Below are 23,374 nucleotides of genomic sequence, written 5' to 3' on the forward strand. Positions count from 1 at the left end.
ACAGATGAGAAAACTTCAGTCTCAAAGGTTATTCCTAAGGTCACATTTCTAGTAAGGGTTAGAGTCCAAGATTTCAGCAAAAGTCTAACTCCAAAGCTTTTATTCTTAATCCCCTGGGGACTACCTCAATACTTCCTCTTGCTAGTAATAGCCATCACTTATTACTCATGATATATTACAAATACAGTCTTCTATGTACTTCTTATATAGTTGCTCATAGCAATCCATGAAATCGGTTCCTTTTTAACCTATGTTTTAGTGAGAAACTAAGGCTCAGAGAGGTTAAGTAACTTGCTACAGGCCACACAGCTAGTAAGTATGACTTCAGAGGTTGGTCTCCATGTATTGCATTTTAACCAAGAACTCTGGGTATAAGACCATGTATACAGTTGTCAATTAATAAATTCTTATTGAATTGTTACCTTTAAAAAAAAAAAAAACTTCTGAACTGAAGAGAGCACATATACTGTGGAATTTATCCATCAAAACCAGAACTGTAGTCAATTGGAATTAACTCTGTTTATACACTTGAGTTTAATGTTCTCTCTCTTAGCAGATGTTCACCAGCTGCTCCATCCCCTAGATTGTCATCAGCTTTTTGTGTGCTCACTGATTGTGAGCTCAGCTGGTTAGACCCTTTCTTGGTTCTTCTTGCAAGACTTTTTGAGGAGCTATTTGGCCTGGTGTTCTAGTTAAGAGGGGGAAGTAGGCTGGAGCATGAACTGGTGCCATCCATGGCTCTGGGTCAGGGTTGCTTATGACAGAATCATAAAGCATGAAGTGACTTGTCTTTGGGCATGCCCATCCCCGCCAGCTATCCACTTGGTGATCTGTGTCCTTGTTTCCCTTTTCTCACGGAAGTATCTGAGCAGCTGATAAACTACACAAGGAGATTTACATTTGAACAAGAGCCCAGAACCATCAATTTACACAATAATTTGCTGACTTTGGAATATATACATCAGGGAGATGGTCCAGGGGAGGGGGGTACATCAGCCTGCAGCCTGGTCCCTCAAGGGGTAGTTGCCACTTGTGATTCCCCAGCAGGCCTCTGACTCCATATGGCCAGCACTGGGGTACAGTAACCCCTGAGGAGCTTTTTCTCTGACCTTATATGAAGTATTGATAGGATGGCTCATCATCATTCAGTTGGCCTTTCACTCTTCACAAATGCTGGTAGGAATCATTCGGTGAATGACATTGAATGCCCAGAATCATAGCATATGTTCTGGTCTTTGTCCCATGTTTACACATCTCTGATAGAAGTTGACTATTTTTTCCATTTGTACTGAGGTATGATTGGCAAGTAGAAATTATATGTATTTAGGTTGTGCAATATTATTTTAAGGTATACAAGGTTATAATAATCATATACATTATGAGATGATTATCACAATCAAATTAACACATTCATCACCTCACAGACTTAGCTTTTTTTGTGGTGCAAAAACAAGATCTCTCAGCGAATTTCAGGTATACAGTACAGTATTATTAACTATAGTCATCATGTGAAAGTTGCTCACTCATGTCCAACTCTTTGTGACCCCATGGACTATATAGTCCATGGAATTTTCCAGGTCAGAATACTAGAGGGGGTAGCCTTTCCCTTTCCCAGGGGATCTTCCCAACCCAGGGATTGAACCCAGATCTCCTGCACTGTAGGTGGATTCTTCACCAGCTGAGCCACAACGGAAGCCCAAGTATACTGGAGTGGGTAGCCTATTCCTTCTCCAGTGGATCTTCCCAACCCAGGAATCGAACCAGAATCTCCTGCATTGCAGGCAGATTCCTTACCAACTGAACTATCAGAGAAGCCCCATTAACTCCCCAGAATTCATAACTGAAAATTTGTACCCCTGACCAACATCTTTCCATTTTCCCCACTCGCCAGCCTCTGGCAATTACCATGCTGCACTGCGCCTCAGTAAATTTGACTTATTTGAATTCCACATACAAGTGAGATCATATAGTATTTGTCTTTCTCTGTCTAACTTATTTCACTTAGCATAGTGCCCTGAAGTTTCTTCCATGTTGTCACAAATGGCAGGATTTCCTTGTGGTTGCTAGATCATATGATAGTTCTATTTTTAATTTTTTGAGACACCTCCATACTGTTCCAAAGTGACTGCACTGGTTTATATTCCCACCAACAGTGCATGAGGGTTTCCTTTTCTCTACACCCTCTCCAGCACTTGTTATCTCTTATCTTTTTGACAACAGCCATTCTGTCACCGGCAGTGTAAGATGATTGTGATTTTGATGTATATTTTGCTAATGATTAGTGTATATTTTATACACTAGTGTATAATAGTGTATGTTAGTGATGTTGAATGTATTTTCATGGACCTGTTGCCAAAAGTAGACTATTGAAATGAAGCAAGAGACTTTCATGTGTTGATTTTGAAATATCTGCATTTTAGGAATTGGTTATTCTCTTTACATCATACAACAAGTGACTTAAATTGTGTAGAGGAGAAATTTTCATTTTCTTTTCTTTTCTCTAACTCAGTCATTTAAAAAAAATAATTTTGTTTAACTTTTTTATTTTTGGCTGTGCTGGATCTTTGTTGCTGCTTGGGCTTTCCTCTAGTTGCAGCAAACAGGGGCTACTCTTTCTTGTGGTGTGCAGGCTTCTCATTACTGTGGCTTCCCTTGTTGCGGAGCATGGGCTTTAGGGCACACGGGCTTCAATAGTTGTGGCACATAGGCTCAGTAGTTGCAGTTCCTGGGCTCTAGAGCACAGACCCAGTAATTGTGGCTCATGGGCTTAGTTGCACCCCAGCATGTGGGATCTTCTTGCACCAGGGATCGAACCTGTGTCTCCTGCATGACAGGTGGATTCTTTACCACTGAACCACCAGGCAAGTCCTAACTCAGTCATTTTTTGATATATTATTGGGCTTCCCAGGTAGCGCTAGTGGTAAAGAATCTGCCTCCCAATGCAGGAGATGCAGTTTCGACCCCTGGGTCAGGAAGATCCCCTGGAGAAAGAAATGACAACACACTCCAGTATTTTTTTCTGGAGACTCCCATGGACAGAGGAGCCTGGTTGGCTACAGCCCATGGGGTTGCAAAGAGTCAGACATGACTGAGCGTCTGAGCACATATTCTCAACAAGGGAGCATAATATTTTTAAACTATGTATTGCTATGTAGTATACTATAGAAAAATTGCAGAAGTCATTATTCACAAATGATTTGTCAGTTACAAAACCAGCTCCCCATAAGCTCAATTGTGACCTCTTTTGGTCACTACTTTCCCAAAGAGCAATTATTATCTGGACTTCTAATCCCACTAGCGCCACCTGAGAAGCCCTATATTGGGGTATAGCCAATTACCAATGTTGTGATAGTTTTAGGTGCACAGTAGAGTGACTCAGCCATACATACACATGTATCCGTTCTGCCCCAAACTCCCCTCCCATGCAGGCTGCCACATAACATTGAGCAGAGTTCCCTGTGCTGTGCAGTAGGTCCTTGTTGGTTATCCTTTTTAAATGTAACACTATATACTGGTACATCCCAAACTTCCTAACTGTCCCTTCCCCCAACCCTTCCCCCTGCTAACCATAAATTCATCCTCTAAGTCTGTTAGTCTGTTTCATAAATAAATTCATTTGTATCATTTCTTTTTTTAATTTTTATTTTTAATTGAAGGATTATTACTTTACAATGTTGTGTTGGTTTCTGCCATACAAAAACGTGAATCAGGTATAAGTATACATATATCCCCTCATTTCTTTTTAGATTCCACACATCCTATGATATTTCCTTTCTCTGTCTGACTTACTTCACTCAGTATGACAATCCTAGCACCATTTATTTTTTTAAAAACCTCCCTTTTCCCCACTATAACTGGTCTTCTGTTAATGGTATAAAAGAAAACTTGTTAAAATGGTTAAATGATATAAAATGTGGTCTTTAATTTCTTTTGAATTTATGTATTTTTTATATTTTTGAGGTTGAAGAGGCCAAATGTCAGAATACAGAATTTAAAGGAAACCTAGAGGTCAGTAAATTCAACTTGAACTATTTGGACTTAAACTCATATGGTAATTGGTGATGAGGCAGGGTAAGCATATCCTAAATTTGAGGAAATTTGAGGAAAACAAACTACTTTGTTCTGTGGATTATTGCTAATTTTCTTTTACGAGAGTTAAAGTCAGATAATTTGCATTGCAATACAAAATCTTCATCATATACAGAACTTGGCAGATAATTATATTTAGAATTCAGAAGCAGAGAAAGAGAATAAACTGGTAATATTCCTTGTATTTTTATCTTGTATCTAAGGGTACAATTTGTTTCATGATTCCTGGTATTCGTTCTGATGCTCTGAACACAGTCAGAATAAGAGTCAAAACAAATAAGTTATGCTATGAGGATGACAAACTCTGGAGTAATTGGAGTCAAGCGATGAGTATAGGTAAGAGAATGGAATTTTTCATTAAAATTTAAACCATTGATGCATGGAAACTAAATTGAGGCAGAAAACATTATGGGAAAGGACTGTTCTTCATTCTTGACATCAGCCAGAGAACACTTACAATTGAAATGTACTTTCTGTTTAATTATTATCAAATCACTCAGAGTTAATTTACATTATGCAGCTCACTGAAAATTTGCCATCCAAATGATGTTATTCTCTCTTCTGTCCTGTTTCCATCTTTGTGAACAACCTAAACAAAACTACAGAAGGCAGGCATGATTAAATCTGCAGATTGTGCAGTGCTAGAGGACTATCCTATGTGCTGGTAACAGAATCAAGTGTACGACAATGACCTTGATGACATTTTATAGAAATAAACCTGTATCTGGGCTTCCCTGATAGCTCAGTTGGTAAAAAATCCACCTACAATGCAGGAGACCCTGGTTCGATTCCTGGGTTGGGAAGATCCACTGGACAAGGGATAGGCTACCTACTCCAGTATTCTTGGGCCTCCCTTGTGACTCAGCTGGTAAAGAATCTGCCTGCGATGTGGGAGACCTGGGTTCGATCCCTGGGTTGGGAAGATCCCCTGGAAAAGGGAAAGGCTATCCACTCTAGTATTCTGGCCTACAGAATTCCATGGACTGTATAGTCCTTGGGGTCGCAAAGAATTGGACGTGACTGAGTGACTTTCACACTTTCAGGTTTGAAAAAAAATCAGCCTCACTTATTAATTGAGAGGCTGTACAAGCTATGTGCTAGAATCAAGTATAGGATTGGAAGGACATGTGCCTTATGGATATGTGTATTGTGGGGTGGGAGCTAGGCTTTTATTAGATGGTAAGCTCAAAGTGACTCAACATCAGACCCTTAAATGTCCCCCAAAGGCATATATAGTCATGGGCAGCAGTGATAGTACAGCATCCAGAATAAGGGGATGCTGCAGCATGTGGCACAATGTCCTGGCTACATCAGAAGTGTGCAGCATTCCATCCTGGGCACCACATTGTAAGAGGTGCATTAGGAGACTGGAATTTTTCCTTGAAAGCATAATCAAGATGTTGAAGAATGTTAAAATTTGGGGAGGCATAGTTAATGAAGTAAGCCTAGGGAGTCATGATTGCTGAATTCCAATATTTGAGGAAGTGTCAAGTAGAAGAGAGAATAGGCTGTCTTTTTTTGTGGCTCTATGGGGCAAAACAGGACCAACTTAAGAACTTCCTAACAGCTACCTAACAATAAGAGAAACAGGCTATTGAAGTAATCAAGCCCTTTTAATTGAGAGATTGAACAAGCTATATGCCAGGCTACATTATATTATTGCATAAGAAATTAGTGTCTTAAAAACAGATATTCACTATCTCACAATTTCCATGGCTCAGGAATCTGGGCACAACTTTGCTAGGTACCTCTGGCTCAAGTTCTCTCGTAAGGTTCCAGTCAAGCTGTTGACTGGGACTGTGGTTCCATCTGAAGGCTTGACTGGGGCTAGAGAATCCACTTTCAAGATCACTTATATGGTCATTGGAAATCCTCATTTTCACACTGGCTGCTGGATGGAGGCTTTAGAAGGTTTCATTTTGAACCTCCAAAAGATATGTTCAAGTTGTAATTCCTTGTACCTATGAATATGACCTTATTTGGAAATAGAATTTTTACAGATGTAATCAAGTTAAGAAGAGGCCATAAGGGCTGAGTGAAGAGTGAAAAATGAAAGTGTTAGTCGCTCAGTTGTGTCTGACTCTTTGTGACCCCATGGACTGTAGCCCGCCAGTCTTCTCAGTTCATGGAATTCTCCAGGCAAGAATACTGGAGTGGATTGTCATTCCTGTCTTCAGAGGATCTTCCCCACCCAGGGATCAAACCCAGGTCTCCTGCCTTGCAGGCAGATTCTTCACTACCTGAGCCACCAGGGAAGCCCTTAAGGGCTGAGTGAAAAGTGAAAGTGAAAGTGAGATCGATCAGTCGTGTCCGACTCTTTGCGACCCCGTGGACTGTAGCCCACCAGGCTCCTCCGTTCATGGGATTCTCCAGGCAAGAATACTGGAGTGGGTAGCCATGTCCTTCTCCAGGGCATCTTCCTGACCCAGGGATCGAACCCAGGTCTCCCGCACTGCAGGCAGTCGCTTTAACCTCTGAGCCACCACGGAAGCCCTCCAATGACTAGTATCCTTATCAAAAGAAGAGAGAATATACAGAAACAGAGAAGGCCATGTGAAGATGAAGGCAGAGATTGGAGTGGTGCAGCTACAAGCCAAGGAATGCTAAGGATTCTTGAAAGCCACCAGGAGCTAGGATTTTGGCCTTCTGGCCACCAGAGCTATGAGAGAATATATTTCTATTGTTTTGAGTCAACCAGTGTATGCTGATTTTTTACAGCAGCTCTAGAAAACTAATATGGAGGTCTCTCTCAGTCCCTTGCCACTTGACCCTCCCCACAGGGCTACCTCATAACATGGCAGCTGGCTTCCCCAAGTGAGTGGTCCAAGCAAGAAAGAGCATATGAGAGAACACCCAATATAAGAACCACAGCCCTTTATAACCTCGTCTCAGAGGGACATTCCATCACTGTTGTGGTTCACACATTTAGTCTAGCCCACCCGAAAGGGGAGAGAATTACACAAGGGTATGAATATCAGGAGGCAAGGGTCATTTAGAGTCATCCTAGAGGCTGCCTAACAGAAGGCTAGGCCCTGATGATGCTTTCCGGATGTTCATGCCCTCATGGAAAAGATGAGCATATAAATAGACATATGCCATTCTAAGTGTTAGGTGTAGCAAGGCAGTTAATGAAAGGCTTTGGAATTGGACAGTGCTGGGTTTTAGGCTTGACTCCATTACTTATTAAGCCCTCTGGACAAGCCATTAAACCTTTCTCAGCCTTATACTTCTCATCTGTATAAATGGGAAATAATATTATCTATCTCTAGAACTTCCCTGGTGGCTCAGCAGTAAAGAATCCACCTGCCAGTGCAGGAGATATGAGTTTGATCCCTGGGTTGGGAAGATCCCCTGGAGGAAGAAATGGCAATCCAGTCCAGTGTTCTTGCCTGGAGAATTCCTTGGGACAGAGGAGCCTGGTGGGCTGCAGTCTATGGGGTCGCAGAAGAGTTGGACACGAGTTATCGACTAAAACAATGACAACAATAATGCTAAGCAACCAATAAAACAAGATAGTGTTAATGAGATGACATATTTTAAAAATATAACTTCTTTGTTAATATTGTCTAAAACCAATTAAGATATCCTGGTTTCAGATGATCCTTAAGGTGCTTATTTATCCATGGAATTTTAGGCACCAGAGCAGGACTTCCCCCCAACCCCACTATTAACATAACAGAAGACAAGATAATTGAAGAATTTAGGGGAATATTTTGGTGTAGAGGGCATAAATAGCTGTAATCTCGTTAGTCTAATATAACAAGATTGCTTAGTTTATTTCTCAAAAGGTTTTATTTCTCATGTCTTTCTGTTTGCTTTCCATTTTCCAGGTCAGAAGGCCAATCTGACATTTTACATAACCACATTACTCATCATTCCAGTCATTGTTGCAGCCGCAGTCATTGTCCTTCTGCTGTATCTGAAAAGGTAAGGCAGCTGCTCAGGCAGGCCTGACACTTTCTGCTAGCCTGGCTGCTATGGTTATCATTCTTTGTGGGTGTGTTTGATGTCTGCCCAGTGTGTTGGCAGCATTTTGGCTATACCTGGCTTTTGGTAGGATGGCGTGGCAAGTATTACTGTGCCCGTTTTCTGGTGAGGAAAGTCTTGGTCTTCCAAGGTGCTACTCAGGCAGTGCTCTGTTTGTACATTTTTAGAATGTTGATAAGACTTACGTTCACTCAACCCTCTAAAACACCTAATTTGTCAACCGTTAGTTGCTAGTTCATAAGTTTTAGAAATGGAGATCATTAGCAATTTAATGACTTGTTTAATGTGAAGGCAAAATGGGTTGCTACTTAATGCTATAGGATTAAGTACTTCAAGTTCTAAGACATGATACTCATTCTTGGAGAATTTTTTACTTTCTGGATTTCATCATAGGGACTAGTCTGGTGCTATTGTTTGCTCTTTCAGGAAAATACCTAAAGTTGGAATAAGTTTACTAAGCTGGTTCTAGAATCAATATTTTATCATTATTTCAGTATTCTTTAAACATGCATGTGTTGAGTGCCCATTTATGTGCCAGCTCAGTTCAGTTCAGTTGCTCAGTCATGTCTGACTCTTTGCAGCCCCATGGACTGCAGCATGCCAGGCTTCCCTGTCCATCACCAACTCCCAGAGCTTGCTCAAACTCATGTCCATTGAGTTGGTGATGCCATCCAACCATCTCATCCTCTGTCATCCCCTTCTCCTCCTGCCTTCAGTCTTTCCCAACATCAGGGTCTTTTCCAATGGGTTAGTTCTTCACATCAGGTGGCCAAATTATTAGAGTTTCAGCTTCAGCATCAGTCCTTCCAGTGAATATTCAGGACTGATTTCCTTTAGGATAGACTGGTTGGATCTCCTTGCAGTCCAAGGGACTCTCAAGAGTCTTCTCCAGCAGCACAGTTCAAAAGCATGAATTGTTCGGTGCTCAGCTTTCTTTGTAGTCCAACTCTCACATCCATCATGACTACTGGAAGAACCATAGCTTTGACTAGATGGACCTTTGTCGGCATTATGTGCCAGGCACTGTTCTAATTGCTAGAGTTGTGGTGCTGAACAGGACAAAGTCCCTACCTATGGGTTCACATAGTGAGTAGTAAAGTTATGGAGTTGGGCTGGGGAGAAAGGCTAGGAAGTGATATGAAGCTAATCTTACATGGAATGCCAGGGAAGGCCTCTCTGAGAAAGTGACATTTGAAGACAGACTTAAAGGAGTGAGCCAGTCAGATATTCAAAGAAAGAACATTCTAGGCCAAAAGAACAGCAAGTGCAAAGGTTCTGAGGCTAGAATCCGCTTAGTGTGTCTTGTTAGAGGAGAGCATACAAGGGGGGAGAACAAGAGGATATGAGGCAGGAGAGGATATGAGGCAAGACCAGATCATGTAGGCTGTGGCGTGGAATTGAGTTGTTATCCTAAGCATGATGGGAAAATATTCGAGAGTTTTAAGCAGGAGAGGGATGTGATTGGATTGACAATCATAAAGGATCATTGTATTGCTTAGTGAAGACTTGACTTGGGCAAGAGTAAAATCAGGTAGACCAGTTAAGAAACATTGTAGTGTTTGGGTGGAAAGAAGAGAGTAGTGTAGGCCAGGAGGTTTGCAATGAAGGTAGTAAGAAATATTCTGATGTGGGATGTATTTTGAAGATGAAATTAATAATAGCACTTGCTGATGGCTGCTTGTTTTTGGAGGTGTAAGAGTAATTGAGGATTCAAGGGATAACTCTTAGATTCTTGGGTTCAGCAACTGAGTGAATATTGCAGCCTTTTACTGAGATGGGGAAGATTGGGAGGAGATCTGGCTTTAGGGAAAAGGTGAGGACTTCAGTTTTGAACATGGTAAGTTTGAGATGCCTATTAAATATCCAGGTAGAGATGCTGAATCATTACCTGTATACATGAATCTGGAGTTTAAAGAAGAGGTTTGGACCAGAGTTAGAAATTTGGGAGTCCTCAGCATATAAATAGATTTAAAGCCCTTAAGACCAGAAGAGAGTGCTTATAAAGTGAGGGAGATAAAGAGGACAAAACACTGAACCCTAGGACACATCAATATTTAGAGACCTAGGAGATGAGGTAGGTCCACCAGAGGGTACTGTTGGATTGGCCAAAAAGGTCGTTCGGGTTTTTCCACACCGTCTTACAGAAAAACCTGAATGAACTTTTGGGCCAGTGTAATACTATCAGATGCAAAAACAGAATTCAGACAAAATGGTAATTCAAAAAGATACATGCACTGCTATGTTCGTAACAGCACTATTTATTTACAATAGCCAAGACATGGAGACAACCTAAATGTCCATTGACAGAGGAATGGATAAAGAAGATGTAGTATATTTATACAGTGGAATATTACTCAGCTATTAAACAATGAAATAATGCCATTTGCAGCAACATTGATGCAATGGGAGATTATCATACTAAGTAAGTCAGAAAGAGAAAGACAGATGTCATATGATGTCACTTATATGTGGAATCTAAACTGTGACACAAATGAACTTATTTGTGAAACAGAATCACAGACATAGAGAATAGACTGATGGTTGCAAGGGGGAGGGGTGTGAGGAAGGGATGGATTGGGAATTTGGGATTAGCAGATGCAAACAATTATGTATAGAATGGACAAATAATAAGGTCCTACTATATAGCACAGGGAACTATATTCAGTACCCTGTGGTAAACCATAGTGGAAAAGAATATACGTTTATGTGTATAAGTCACTTTGCTGTATAGAACTAATTAACACAACATTGTAACTCAATTATACTTCAATTAGAAAAATTGAAAAAAATTTAAAATAGAGAGAAGACAAATTAGAAAAAGAAAAGTTAAAGAGGAATGTCCCCTGTTCTCAGAAGAATTTTTTTAAAAATTATAAATAGCAGGCTCCCATCTGATCTGTGATAAAGTAAAACACCATTGTTACTTAAATGATAGGGTATAACACACACACAGACCCACACACACAATTATAAGTATGTGATGTGATGGATATGTTAATTACTTTGATTGTGATGATCTTTTCACAATGTACACCTATATAAAACTCACTTTGCACACCTCAAATTTATACAATTTTTGTTTGTCAAGTATACCTCAATAAAGCTAGAAAAAAAATTTAAATGATAGATTATAAGTAGTCTGCTACTGATGGGTCCTTTGCTTTACCCACACTTGATATTCTTGAGACATTGATTTCTCAGCCTGCTTTAGAAATTTCTTCACAACTGCATTATCACTAAAGATGACTTGTGTACCATGTCTTTTGTCTAAGCCCTCTTTTACTATGGCTGTATTTAAGAGGAACATTTCTATGGACTGGAAGATTTGATCAGAAATGTCCCTGTTTTCTTAAAGGCTCAAGATCATTATATTCCCTCCAATTCCTGATCCTGGCAAGATTTTTAAAGAAATGTTTGGAGACCAGAATGATGATACCCTGGTAAGTTCTGACTCAATGGGGGTGTAAAATTGATTTTATGAGGGGAGGCTATGGGATTAAAAAAATTTTTTTGGTAAAACATACTTAACATAAATTTTACCATTTTAACCAGTTTTAAGTATACAGGTCAGTGACATTAAGTACATTTACAATGTTGTTGGACCATCCTCAACCATCCTCACTATTTCCAGAATGTTATCATCATCCTAAGCAAAAACTGTACCCATTAAACAATAATTCTCCATTCCCCTCGACCCTTGATAACCTCTGTTCTGCTTTCTATCTTTATGAAGTTGCCTAGTCTAGGTACCTCATATACATGGAATCCTACAATATTTGGCCTCTTGTGTCTGACTTCTTTCACTTAGCATAACGTTTTCAAGGTTCATCCATGTTGTAGCATGGGTCAGAATTTCATTTCAAAATTGGTTATTTTAAAGTACATTTTGTCTAAAAGATTAAAGAGCTGATTTAAAATGTTGTATCTCAGGCCAAACATACCATTTAAGAAATCCCCTGCACTGGGAAGACCCAGAGGGAGCGGGTAGAGTGGGAGGTGGGAGGGGGGATCGGGATGGGGAATACATGTAAAACCATGGCTGATTCATGTCAATGTATGACAAAACCCACTACAATATTGTAAAGTAATTAGCCTCCAACTAATAAAAATAAATGAAAAAAAAAAAAAAGAAATCCCCTGAATACTTCATCCAGCTCGTATCGCTGGGCTTCATTCTCTCTCTGGGGAAGAGAATGTATTTGATCCAAACATGCAGGGGAAGGAGCCTCCTTTAAGAAACTAAACTGATAGGTAGGTCTTCTGACTCTTGGATAATCTTTCAAATTTCATTTGGGGAAATATAAACATAAGATAAACAGTCAAAGGGCTTCCCTCATGGCTCTGTGCTATAGAATCTGCCTGCAATGCAGGAGACACAGGAGATGTGAGTTTGATCCCTAGGTCAGGACAATCCCCTGGAGGAGGAAATGGCAACCCACTCCATTATTCTTGCCTGGAGAATCCCATGGACAGAGGAGCCTGGTGAGCTACAGTCCTTGTGGTTGCAAAGAGTCACACATGACTGAACTACTAAGTACACATGCATGCAAACAGTTGAAATAGATTTTATTCATGCTATTGCCTGGAAAGCTGGCCTCAGAAGACATGGAACTAGAGCAACCTCTCACCCCCCGAACTATTAAGAGTTATGTGGCTACAGACATTCCTGCTGGAATTTGTGGCTGGGAAAGCTAAGACCTTGTGGGAACAACAGAGTTTGTGGTTTCTCTGATAGATATATTCACCCAAATAAGATAATAAAGACACTAAATAAAATAAATATCAATATTATTGTATATATCTTAAAGTAATCACTTCAGGCATAAGACACTTAATTCGGGGAAATAGTAGAGCATAGTAGATAATAGCCTGTGCTCTGGAGTCAGATTGTCTGGATTTGGATCTATGCTGTGTCATGTACCATCTATTTGACCTTTGGTAACTTCCTTAACCTCCCTGTGTCTCAGTTTTCTCACTTGTAAAGTGAAGGTAATAATACGTGGCACTAGCGGTAAAGAACCTGCCTGCCAGTGCAGGAGACATAAGAAATGTGGGTTCGATCCCTGGGTTGGAAAGATCCCCTGGAGGAGGACGTGGCTATCCACTCCAGTATTATTGCATGGAGAATTCCATGGACAGAGGAGCCTGTCAGGTTACAGTCCATGGAGCTGCAAAGAGTCGGACATGACTGAAGCAACTTAGCATGCATAATGTTGTTATGTGGATTAAATTAATACATAGAAATTCCTTAGTGTGCCTGGCAGTTACTTTATAGGTGCTTAGTAAATATTAGTGCTTGGGCCTTCCTAGGTGGCTCAGTGGTAAAAGAATCTGCCTGCAATGCAGGAGACCTGGCTTCGATCCCTGGGTTGGGAAGATCCCCTGGAGGAGGGCATGGCAAGCCTCTCCAATATTCTTGCCAGGAAAATCCCATGGACAAAGGAGCCTGGCAGGCTACAGTTCATGGGATCGCAAGAGTCAGATATGATTCTTTTATTAACTCTTTAGTTAACAACTAAACAACCACAACAAATGTTATTGCTTAGTATTACTATTAATAATACTTTCCATTTCTCTTTAATGCCCAAACAGTTCTTGTAATAACTGGTGGTTCACAGTGGCAGTGATGCTACGTGGCTAGGGAAGGAAGGCACAGAGGCTCGCATGCTGTCAGAGGAGAAGTCATCTGGATCTTTTTCACCAAATCAGGGTCACAGACAGTGGGTAACTCTGCTATATAGGGCACCACTAGGCAGGGAGATCCAGAAGTCAGGTGCCTGATGAAGGGCTCATATATTGTGACCAAGGTGGTCACAGTTGACTGGAATGCTTGTAAGAATATAGAATCCTGGGCCCTGCCTCGAGAAGTTCGAACTCACTGGGTCTGGGATGGTTCCCGGGAAACTGCATACTTAACAGGAGCCCAACAATGATACCTCTCCTGGCAAGATCATTCACAGACCACACTTTGAAAATCACTGTTACAGACATTTTCCTTAGGATTACCCCTCTGTTTTCATTTTGCCAGCTACTGTGGTAAATGCTGGAGGCTAAGAATTGTGCAAGTATTCTAACAATACCTGTAACCAGCGACTGGCAGTCACCCATGTGTACACAGTGTATTCAGTGCTCCATCTTCACACCCACCCTGTGGTGTTGGTGCTCTTAGTAGCGTTTTGCAGATGAGGAATTAGAGCCTCAGTGAGGTTAGATAACTTTACTGCAGTCACACAGCAAGGAAATAATAAGGTGGGATTTGACCAAGAACTGTCTGATTCTAGATTTCTCTCTTTCCACCATGCTGCAGGGCCTTTTGTAAGACAGGATGTTTGTCCTCAAGAGCCTCACAGTCTCCTTAGAGTTCTGTGTGGTAGAAATACTGGGTTGGGATAGAGGAGTTCCCAGAAATAGATTTGGAGTCACATTTTGGTTGGTCTCTATGAGAAGGTAGTAGGAATATCATTCTTTGTTTTTTTAACTTTTCATTGGCGTGGCCAATGATGCTGATGCTGGGAAAGATTGAAGGCAGGAGAAGGGGATGACAGAGTATGAGATGGTTGGATGGGATCACTGACTCGATGGACATGAGTTTGAGCAAGCTCTGGGAGTTGGTGATGGAGAGGCAAACCTGGTATGCTGCAGTCCATGGGGTCGCAACGAGTCAGACACAACTGAGCGACTGAACTGACTGACTGGCCTGGCCAAAAAGTTTGTTCAGGTTTTTCTGTAAGATGGGATGGAAAACCCTAACGAACTTTTTGGCCAACCGAATAGTTAAAATTGGAGTAGAGCTGATTACAATGTTGTGTTAGTTTCAGGTGTACGGCACAGTGATTCAGTTATACATATACATGTATCTATTCTTTTTCAAATTCTTTTCCCATTTAGGTTGTTAGATAATATTGAGCAGAGTTCCCTGTGCTATATGGTAGGTCCTTGTTGGTTATCCATTTTAAATATATCAATAGCAGTGTGTACACGTCAATCTCAAACTCCCCAATCTATTCCTTTCCCCCACCCTCCCTGCCCCTGGTAGCCATAAATCTATTCTGTAAGTTTGTGGTCTATTTCTGTTCTATAAATAAGTTCATTTGTATCATTTTTTTTTTTTTAGATTCTGCATATAAGCAATATATACGATATTTGTCTTTGTCTGACTTACTCCCAGACGATCTCTAGGTCCGTCTATGTTGCAAATGGGATTCTTTTTAATGGCCAAGTAGTACTCCATTGTATAAATATTACCACATCTTCTTTATCCATTCCCCTGTAGATGGACATTTAGGTTGCTCCCATGTCTTGGCTACTGTAAACAGTGCTGCAGTGAACACTGGGGTGCATATATCCTTTTGGACCATGGTTTTCTCCAGATATATGCCCAGCAGTGGGATTGCTGGATCTATTTTTAACTTCTTAAGCTCTATTTTTAACTCTATTTATTTAACTCTATTTTTTTAGCTCTATTTTTAACTTCTTAAGGAATCTCCATACTGTTCTCCATAGTGGCAGTACCAATTTACATTCAGTGTAATACAATACACCACATTACAGTGGTGTAGGAGGATTCCCTTGTCTCCACACCTATCATTCTGACAACAACCTGAAGGGAATGAATTAGAGAGAGGAAGTGCTAGACAGTAGCAAACTGATAATCTAGTCCTGAATTTGTCCCACAGATGTTTTGTTTGGCCAGTGTGGTGTATTTAAAATTTTTCAATTTGGGATCTTAAGCAGGGCATGGACTACCAATTCATCTCAGGCCCTACCATTCCCAATTGCCACTGTGGTTTCACCCATTGACCTAACATGCTAGACCCCTGAAAGGCATTTGAGTTTGCTACCACTCTTAGCAATGAAGACAGTCAAAGTGCCATGACACAAATGCCCAATGTCTGTGAAAACGTGTTTGGACTCACTGATATATATGAGACATATAACCAAAGATATATGAATTTCCAGCTTATTAAATTTCTAAAAAGTGATAATATCCAGTGTTAACAAATGGGTGGGGGACTGGCACTCTTCACACACCACTGGTGGGCCTGTAAAATGCCCTTCTTTCCAGAGGGCAACTCAGTAAAATGTAACCAGAATCATCTTCGATCTTATAATTATTTCTTTAGGAATTTATTTTAGGAAAATAATCCAACAATGACATAAGGATGGCCAATGCAGAATTTGTTTCTAACACGAAAAACTAGAAGCCAAGGAAACATCAACAATCAAGAATAAGTTTTTTAACAAACTAGGTTTTCAAAGCATTTAGTGTCCTAACAAAATACTTATGACATAAGTATAAAAATCGTGCCATAAATGTGTAGTGTATTACAATCCTAATTTTTATAAAAATTCATCAATATATACATAGAACTCATTAGTGGAAGGAAATAGGTCAAAATAATCATCTCTGGGCAGAAAGATTGTGGATAATTGATATTATTTTGTCTCTCCCTCTATGTTTCTGAAATTTCCAAATTGCCTGTAATGAGCATGTATTACTTTTATAATAAAGAAACACCATACAAGTCATTAAGGGAAAAGAGAATATCATGGTTATCCAAGCCTGTGAGATAATAGGGATTTGAACTTAGGTGATGGCAGAGGAGATTGATGCAAGAGACATTATTAAAGGAAACTCATTACAACTCAGTGACTCTGTGTGGGTGATGAAAGGTAGTGAGAGTAAAAATTAATTTCAGGTCTGGGTGATAGAGTGAATGATGGTAACATTGACAGCAAAATCAAGTCAAGTATCTTTCTCAGAGACGGGAAAATTGCTTTTTTTCAATTTGCTGTCTAGAGGATAATATGTTGTCCTGATGAGTCAGATAATTCTATAATTTAGTGAGGCAGATACACTGACAAGATGGACCACTAAAAGCATAAGATGTTTTTGTTTGTGGTGGCTGCAGACCATTAAATAAAGTTAGTGTTTAAAACTAAAAGTATAATAAAAATGCCAGGCAGGGGAAAGGGTAATAGAACAAATCTCCATGTTTGCTTTTTAACTGGATGACTAATCTGCTTTCTCTACATGGCAACAAACCTCACAAATTGAACTGCATATGCTAGCAGAAAGACTGTCCTTTTACTTCTAGCACCATGGAATTATGGAATGAATAATTACGGAATGAACATTGCCCTAGAGGTCATCTAATGAGGTATATGTTTACATGTTTAGTTGCCTTTAATTATCAAAACTCCAGATTCTAGTCCAGCCTCTCACTTTTAAGATGGAGACACTGGGGGCCACGGAGAAATTTCTCAAGGACTATCACATAGACAGATAATTCCAGAACCTGCACTAAAAGTCATTGTAGCCCAAAGTGACCAGTTTCTAATCCCAAGAAATAATCCATGCCCTTTCTAAACACTTTCTTCTTCCATGCTGTACCATAAGTAGTGGTACTTAAAATGTATTTAGGTGTGGCTACCAATAAATTAAATCTTCTGTATAGTTCTCCTTAAGGTTTCTAGTGTTTTGACAATGTTTTGTTTATCACTGTAGTAACATTTTGGCCAACAGCATTTTTTCCTGTTGCTTTGCTGTTTGCCTTTTCTTTGTGACTAATTGGGCCGCGGGCCATATTTGGGGGGTGGGGGCTTTGCAGAGGGAATTGCTTTTCTTCTGCATCTGCATTTCTTTTTCATCCCTAAAATATTATCTATTCTTCCCCTGCTTCTTGGAAACCAATTTTATTTTTTTTATTTTTATTTTTTTTGGAAACCAATTTTATTTTCAGTCCTGTGCCAGTTTTGAATTCCTGATTAGAAAACAGCCTTTTTAACTTGAAGTTGACTTCCAAATACTGCTGATTTTTTTTAAACTTCAGTATGTATCTTTAAAAGCTAAGATGACCTCACTTTAAAAATGATTATTTCCTTAATATCATCTAATACGGGCTTAACAGGTAGCACTAGTGGTAAAGAATCTGCCTGCCAATGCAGGAGACATAAGAGATGCAGGTTCAATCCCTGGGTTGAGAAGATCCCTTGGAGAAGGAAATAGCTACATAGTCCAGTATTCTTGCCTAAAGAATCCCATGGACAAAAGAGCCTGGTGGGCTATAGTCCATAGTGTCGCAAAGAGTCAGACACAACTGAAGCAACTTAGCATGCATGCATATCATCTAATGCTCAGTCCATATTTCAATCTTTCCAGCTGTCCCGGGTGTCAGGAGACAGATAATATCCAGTTGTCCACCCACAGTGAGGCTGATTGACCATTGTCTTTAAGGTGATAATAACATGTCCCCACTTGCCATCTACACGTTGCCTCCCCTTGTCACTGGAAGATAATCTGTGTGGTGTCATGTTAGCACCCTGTCAACTCTTCAGCTGATGCTTTTTATTGGCCAGTTAGTATCCTTGCTTGATTCAATAATCTCATTAGTGGTTGTGAAATGATGATGATTTTTCTCATCTATCATTTAATCTACATTTCTAAGCTGACACTTTTCTATAAGCACTGCTCTCAATTATCAGCTAGGCTCTTTTTAATTGTTCTCAAGTTCAGTTTCTGCTAGAAAGGCAGGAAACGTATTTAATTCTTTCCCTTTAATTATCAATTTTTAAAGTGAGGGTTTGAATTGATAACCACCTCAGCTGATCAAATTAGTCCCCTCCACACCACATTCAGCTAGTTCTTTCTAAGCTACGGTGATTTGAAGGCATGGGGATTTATGATTCATATTGTACAATTTTCTATTGTGAATGTTGCTCTGAAGAAGACAGGCACGTAATCCATTGACTTGCACATAAAAGTCCAGTGTTTTGTGTGATGCTAAGGTGCATGAAGCCCACTTCACCCCTGTGGGTAATTCACTGCAGGAAATAACCAAATCTTGAAAGTATTCTTCAATTGAGATTTGATGTTCCATTATTCTATGACTTTTGTTTCTTTCTTTAAAAAAATATTATTACATGCATGTATTTTTCTAGGATGACTAACAACTAAAAACTAGTTGTGTTCACCACCCAAACACCTATTATTTTTTCACCTAGGATGTTTTTCATCTTTGGCCATTATTCTGTTGTTGATTATCTTATTTAAAAAAATCAATTGGAAAAAAAATCAATCAGGTAAGAATTGAGTCGTGGACTGTAATTTTATGGATTTAGGTTTTTTCTACAAGTAATTTCAAAATTAGACTGACATATAATTGGATAATAGGTCAGAGCTTTTGCTTTTGTCCCTTTAACCTTACATGAACATATTCGCAGACATAGTGCTCAAAGGCCCTGATGCTGATGGTGGGTAAAAATGAGAGTAATCAAAGTTTCAGGAATGAAAAAAGGCAATTAAAAAATTAATGTATCTTTAGAAGCTATTTCTGCTGCAGTGTGCTGATTGCTTTTTTCCTGTCCAACACAGTTTAAGCATTGGGTCTAATGAGCAGAAACCAATGAAAAGGTAATATTCAGGTTACTTTTTTTTAATTAAAATCATTTTTACAGTCATCCCTTGGTATCTGTGGGGACTGACTTCAGGACCCCCTCAAATACCACAATTCATGGATGTTCAAATCCCTCATATAAAATGTAGTATTTGCACATAACCTATGAATATCTTCTGGAGGACTAACTGCACTTTTACTGGTAAATGGAAAAATAGTAACAATAATAGTAATAACAGTTCATACTTATTGAACTTTTGCTATGTGTCAGACACTTGTCCAAGCCTTTCCTTCATTAATTTGTCCCTCTTCTGCAGTAGGTTTTATCTCCACTCTACAGATGAAGAAAATGAAGCACCAGAGGGATTATGTGTAACTCATTTGAGGTTACACAGCTGCTACCTAGCAGAGCTAGGATCTCAACTAACAAGTGTTAGAGCTGGGATCTGAACTCGGGCATTCTTATCCTCTAGTCCACAGTTTTCAAAAAATATATATCTTTTTTTTTTTAACTGTGCTGGGTCTTAGTTGCAGCATGTGGGATCTTTGATATTAGTTGTAGCATGTGAACTCTTAGTTGTGGCATGTCGGATCTAGTTCCCTGACCAGGGATCAAACCCAGGCCCCCAGCATTGAGACTGGGGAGTCTTAGCCAATGGACCACCAAGGAAGCCCCCTCAAGTCTACACTTTTAACCAATCATATTATATAACATGTTTTAATAAAATGCTCATATCTTTATTTGAATTTAACAGATGAGAAATAAGCAGGTAGAACTGAAGGAATTTCTGAACTTTTGACAAAGCTATAAAATAATTTTTAATGATTATCAAAAATAGCAAATTTTCCATTTGTTCTTCCCATTCTCTCCCCATTCTTGAAGTTGTCTAGTATCTACATAAGGTCATTATGTACTATATTTTCTCCCTTATAGCCCTTTTTAGTGGAGAAGGCAATGGCAACCCACTCCAGTACTCTTGCCTGGAAAATCCCATGGACAGAGGAGCCTGGTAGGCTGCAGTCCATGGGGTCGCACAGAGTCAGACATGACTGAGTGACTTCACTTTCACTTTTCACTTTCATGCATTGGAGAAGGAAATGGCACCCCACTCCAGTGTTCTTGCCTAGAGAATCCCAGGGACGGCGGAGCCTGGTGGGCTGCCGTCTGTGGGGTCACACAGAGTCAGACACGACTGAAGCGACTTAGCAGCAGCAGCAGTCCTTTTTAGTCTTAATTCTGTATGGTGTGTATTTCATGCTAACTCCCAGTCTTTCTGTTGATGTCGTTCCAGTAATTTTGGTTTTATGAAGCACCAAAAGTTTTCTCAGGATTCATGAGACCAACATTTCCTGAATTATTTACATATTGATGGAGTTTCCTTCATTAATAATTGAAAGTCATTTTAGCTAGATATAAAATCCTCGACTTACATGTTCTTGCCTTGGGTGTCTTAAATATGTCATCCATTTTCTTCTGGCATAAATGTTGTCAAAGTCTACTGACAATTTTCTCTGGATTGAAACACTTGGTCTTTTTTGCCTGGTTGTCAAAAGACTTTTTTCCTTCAAGTCTAATAATTTTATTAGGATATGTCTTGATGTTAGTCATTCTGGGTTGATTTTTCAAGGTATATAGTGTGCGTTTTCAGTATGTAGTTTCAAATCATTTTTTAAAATTTCAGTAAAAATTTCTTTGCTTATAGACTTTGTTATTCTGTCCCCTTATTTTCTTTGCCTGTCTTCTATGTTTGTCACATCCTTTTGATAACTTTCTTTTTGATTATTTTAATCTCATTTCTTTTTGATTTAAAAATCATCATCCTTTTCATCTTCTGTTTCACTGAAGGTATTATCTGTTATGTTTATTTGCCCATGTTTCCTCTAGCTAGTCTTCATTTCTGAAATGATTATTTTCTTTTACTTCTAACTATTTCTTGGGTTTTACCATATAATTTCTGAGTTGCTCTTATTTTGAATTTTTATATTCTTTGATATCATGTACATTTTTCCATATCATATAACTTTTTCTTAATATCTTTTCACTAGTTTTAAAACATTAGATTATAATTTTCATCTATTTTTTTGGTGGACATCTTTCTGGCCTACTTTAATTCTGTAACAGTATTATTCTGTTGTTTATTTTTACATGAAAGTAGTTTCCCTGAAGTTTTAGAAGGAGGCTTGATTTAGGATAGTTTTTTTTTTCCTAATTTCACAGATATAGAGTTCCATCTTCTATTATTTTTGCCAATTTAATTATAGTAAATTCCTTTCTGAAATCTGATTCTGCCTGTTCACCTCCTCTACTTTTATCTGAACTCTAGTTTGTGTCTCCTGGCTCTATCCTAGCCAGTGTGGAGTTTGTTTCCATCAGTTTCTCTTCAGAGTGGACTTGGCCCAGGAAGGGAGCTTTGGGTGATTTTGAGAGCTCAAAGGGCCCAGGTGGCTCTCAGGCTGTCCCATGGTCTCCTTGCACTTGGTCATGCTTGGACAATGCAGACTCCTGCCAGACTCACTCACTTTATACATCAGCTTGCTGACCTTTCAGTGAGTTGTCTTAGAGTCCTCACATCTACCAGAGGCCCTGCTGATTCTGTCTCCAGACTCTCCTGTAACTAATACCATCCTGCTCTTGTAGCATCTCTAATTTGGCCATCCAGTCATATTTCAGAGTTCATTGGAGCATCACTTTGATCTGGTCTTGTTGCAGACTGTGTCTGTGGATTTTGGCTTTGCCTTCCTATTTAGACTGCAGACTCACCTTTCCTGCTTGTGCTTTTTATTGTGGCATTTAGGGAAACAGAAGAACTATGCTGCCTTGAAATATATACATTACCATGTGTAAAACAGATAGCTTGTGGTAAGTTGCTAGATAACACAGGGAGCTCAGCCTGGCACTCTGTGAGGACCTAGAGGGTAGAAGGGTGGGCAGGATGGAAGTGTGGGATGGGAGGAGAGAGACTCAAGAGAGAGGGGATATGTGTATACTTATAACTGATTCATGCTGTCGTTAACAGCAAAAACCAACACAACATTGTAAAGCAATTATCCTTCAATTTAAAAAAAATACGCTGCCATCCACGACCCTCCTCATAGGATTTCTCTGTAAACTACAGACCATGGGCCAACTCCTGTCTGCCAGTTGTTTGCATACAGGCTGCAAGCTGCAAATGGTGTGTATACTTTTAAGTAGTTTAAAAAAATCTAAAGAAGAAAATTATATGAAATTCAAATTTCAGTGTCCATAAAGTTGAGTTGGAACACAGCCATGCCTATTCATCTGTATATTGTCTATGGCTGCTTTCATGCTACAGCAGCAGAGTGTCAATATCATGATGCACTTGATCAGTTCCCTATTATTGGCCATTTAGATTAATCTAAATTTTATTATTATAGGTATCATTTCACAGCTAATATTAGCATATACATTTCATTACTTTCTTGGGATAAATTGTTACAGTTAAGATTCCCAGATTAAAGGAGATTATATTCATTTTAAACTCTTGAATTGCCATTGACAAATTGTTATCCAGAAAGGATGTACAAGTTAAATATCTATTAATATACAAGAACATGTTCAATGATATAATAAATTTCAATGGGCTAAATATCATAAAAAAAATATTAATATTAAGGATACTGGTTAAATAAATTATAGTGCAGTCATACAATGAAATATTATACAGAGGTTCAAGAAAATGAGGAAGGTCTATTTTACTGATGTATAAAAATATATAATATATGCTGTCTCATTAAACCCTCTGGTTCAATATCTAGGGTATTATTCCTTCATATTAAGGAAATGGTGGCATTAGAATACACATACTTAAATTTTTCACAAGAAGCACTAATTACAACTAAGTTGTACTGACTTACATAGCAACCAGTAGTATGACTCACTG

General features: G+C 39.2%; 1 protein-coding gene across 1 annotated transcript in view; it reads left to right on the forward strand.

The window, feature by feature from the left end:
* The window catches only part of IL13RA1 (interleukin 13 receptor subunit alpha 1), a 67,968-nt gene that overhangs the window by 30,613 nt on the left and 13,981 nt on the right, over window positions 1-23,374 (forward strand). The window contains exons 7-10 of the mRNA XM_043458535.1: window positions 3,961-4,008; window positions 4,293-4,425; window positions 7,920-8,016; window positions 11,432-11,516. Coding sequence (XP_043314470.1) covers window positions 3,961-4,008; window positions 4,293-4,425; window positions 7,920-8,016; window positions 11,432-11,516 — 363 coding nt within the window. The remainder of the gene's footprint in view (window positions 1-3,960; window positions 4,009-4,292; window positions 4,426-7,919; window positions 8,017-11,431; window positions 11,517-23,374) is intronic.

The sequence above is a fragment of the Cervus canadensis genome, chromosome X (genome assembly GCF_019320065.1).
Source record: "Cervus canadensis isolate Bull #8, Minnesota chromosome X, ASM1932006v1, whole genome shotgun sequence".
Classification (NCBI taxonomy): Eukaryota; Metazoa; Chordata; class Mammalia; order Artiodactyla; family Cervidae; genus Cervus; species Cervus canadensis.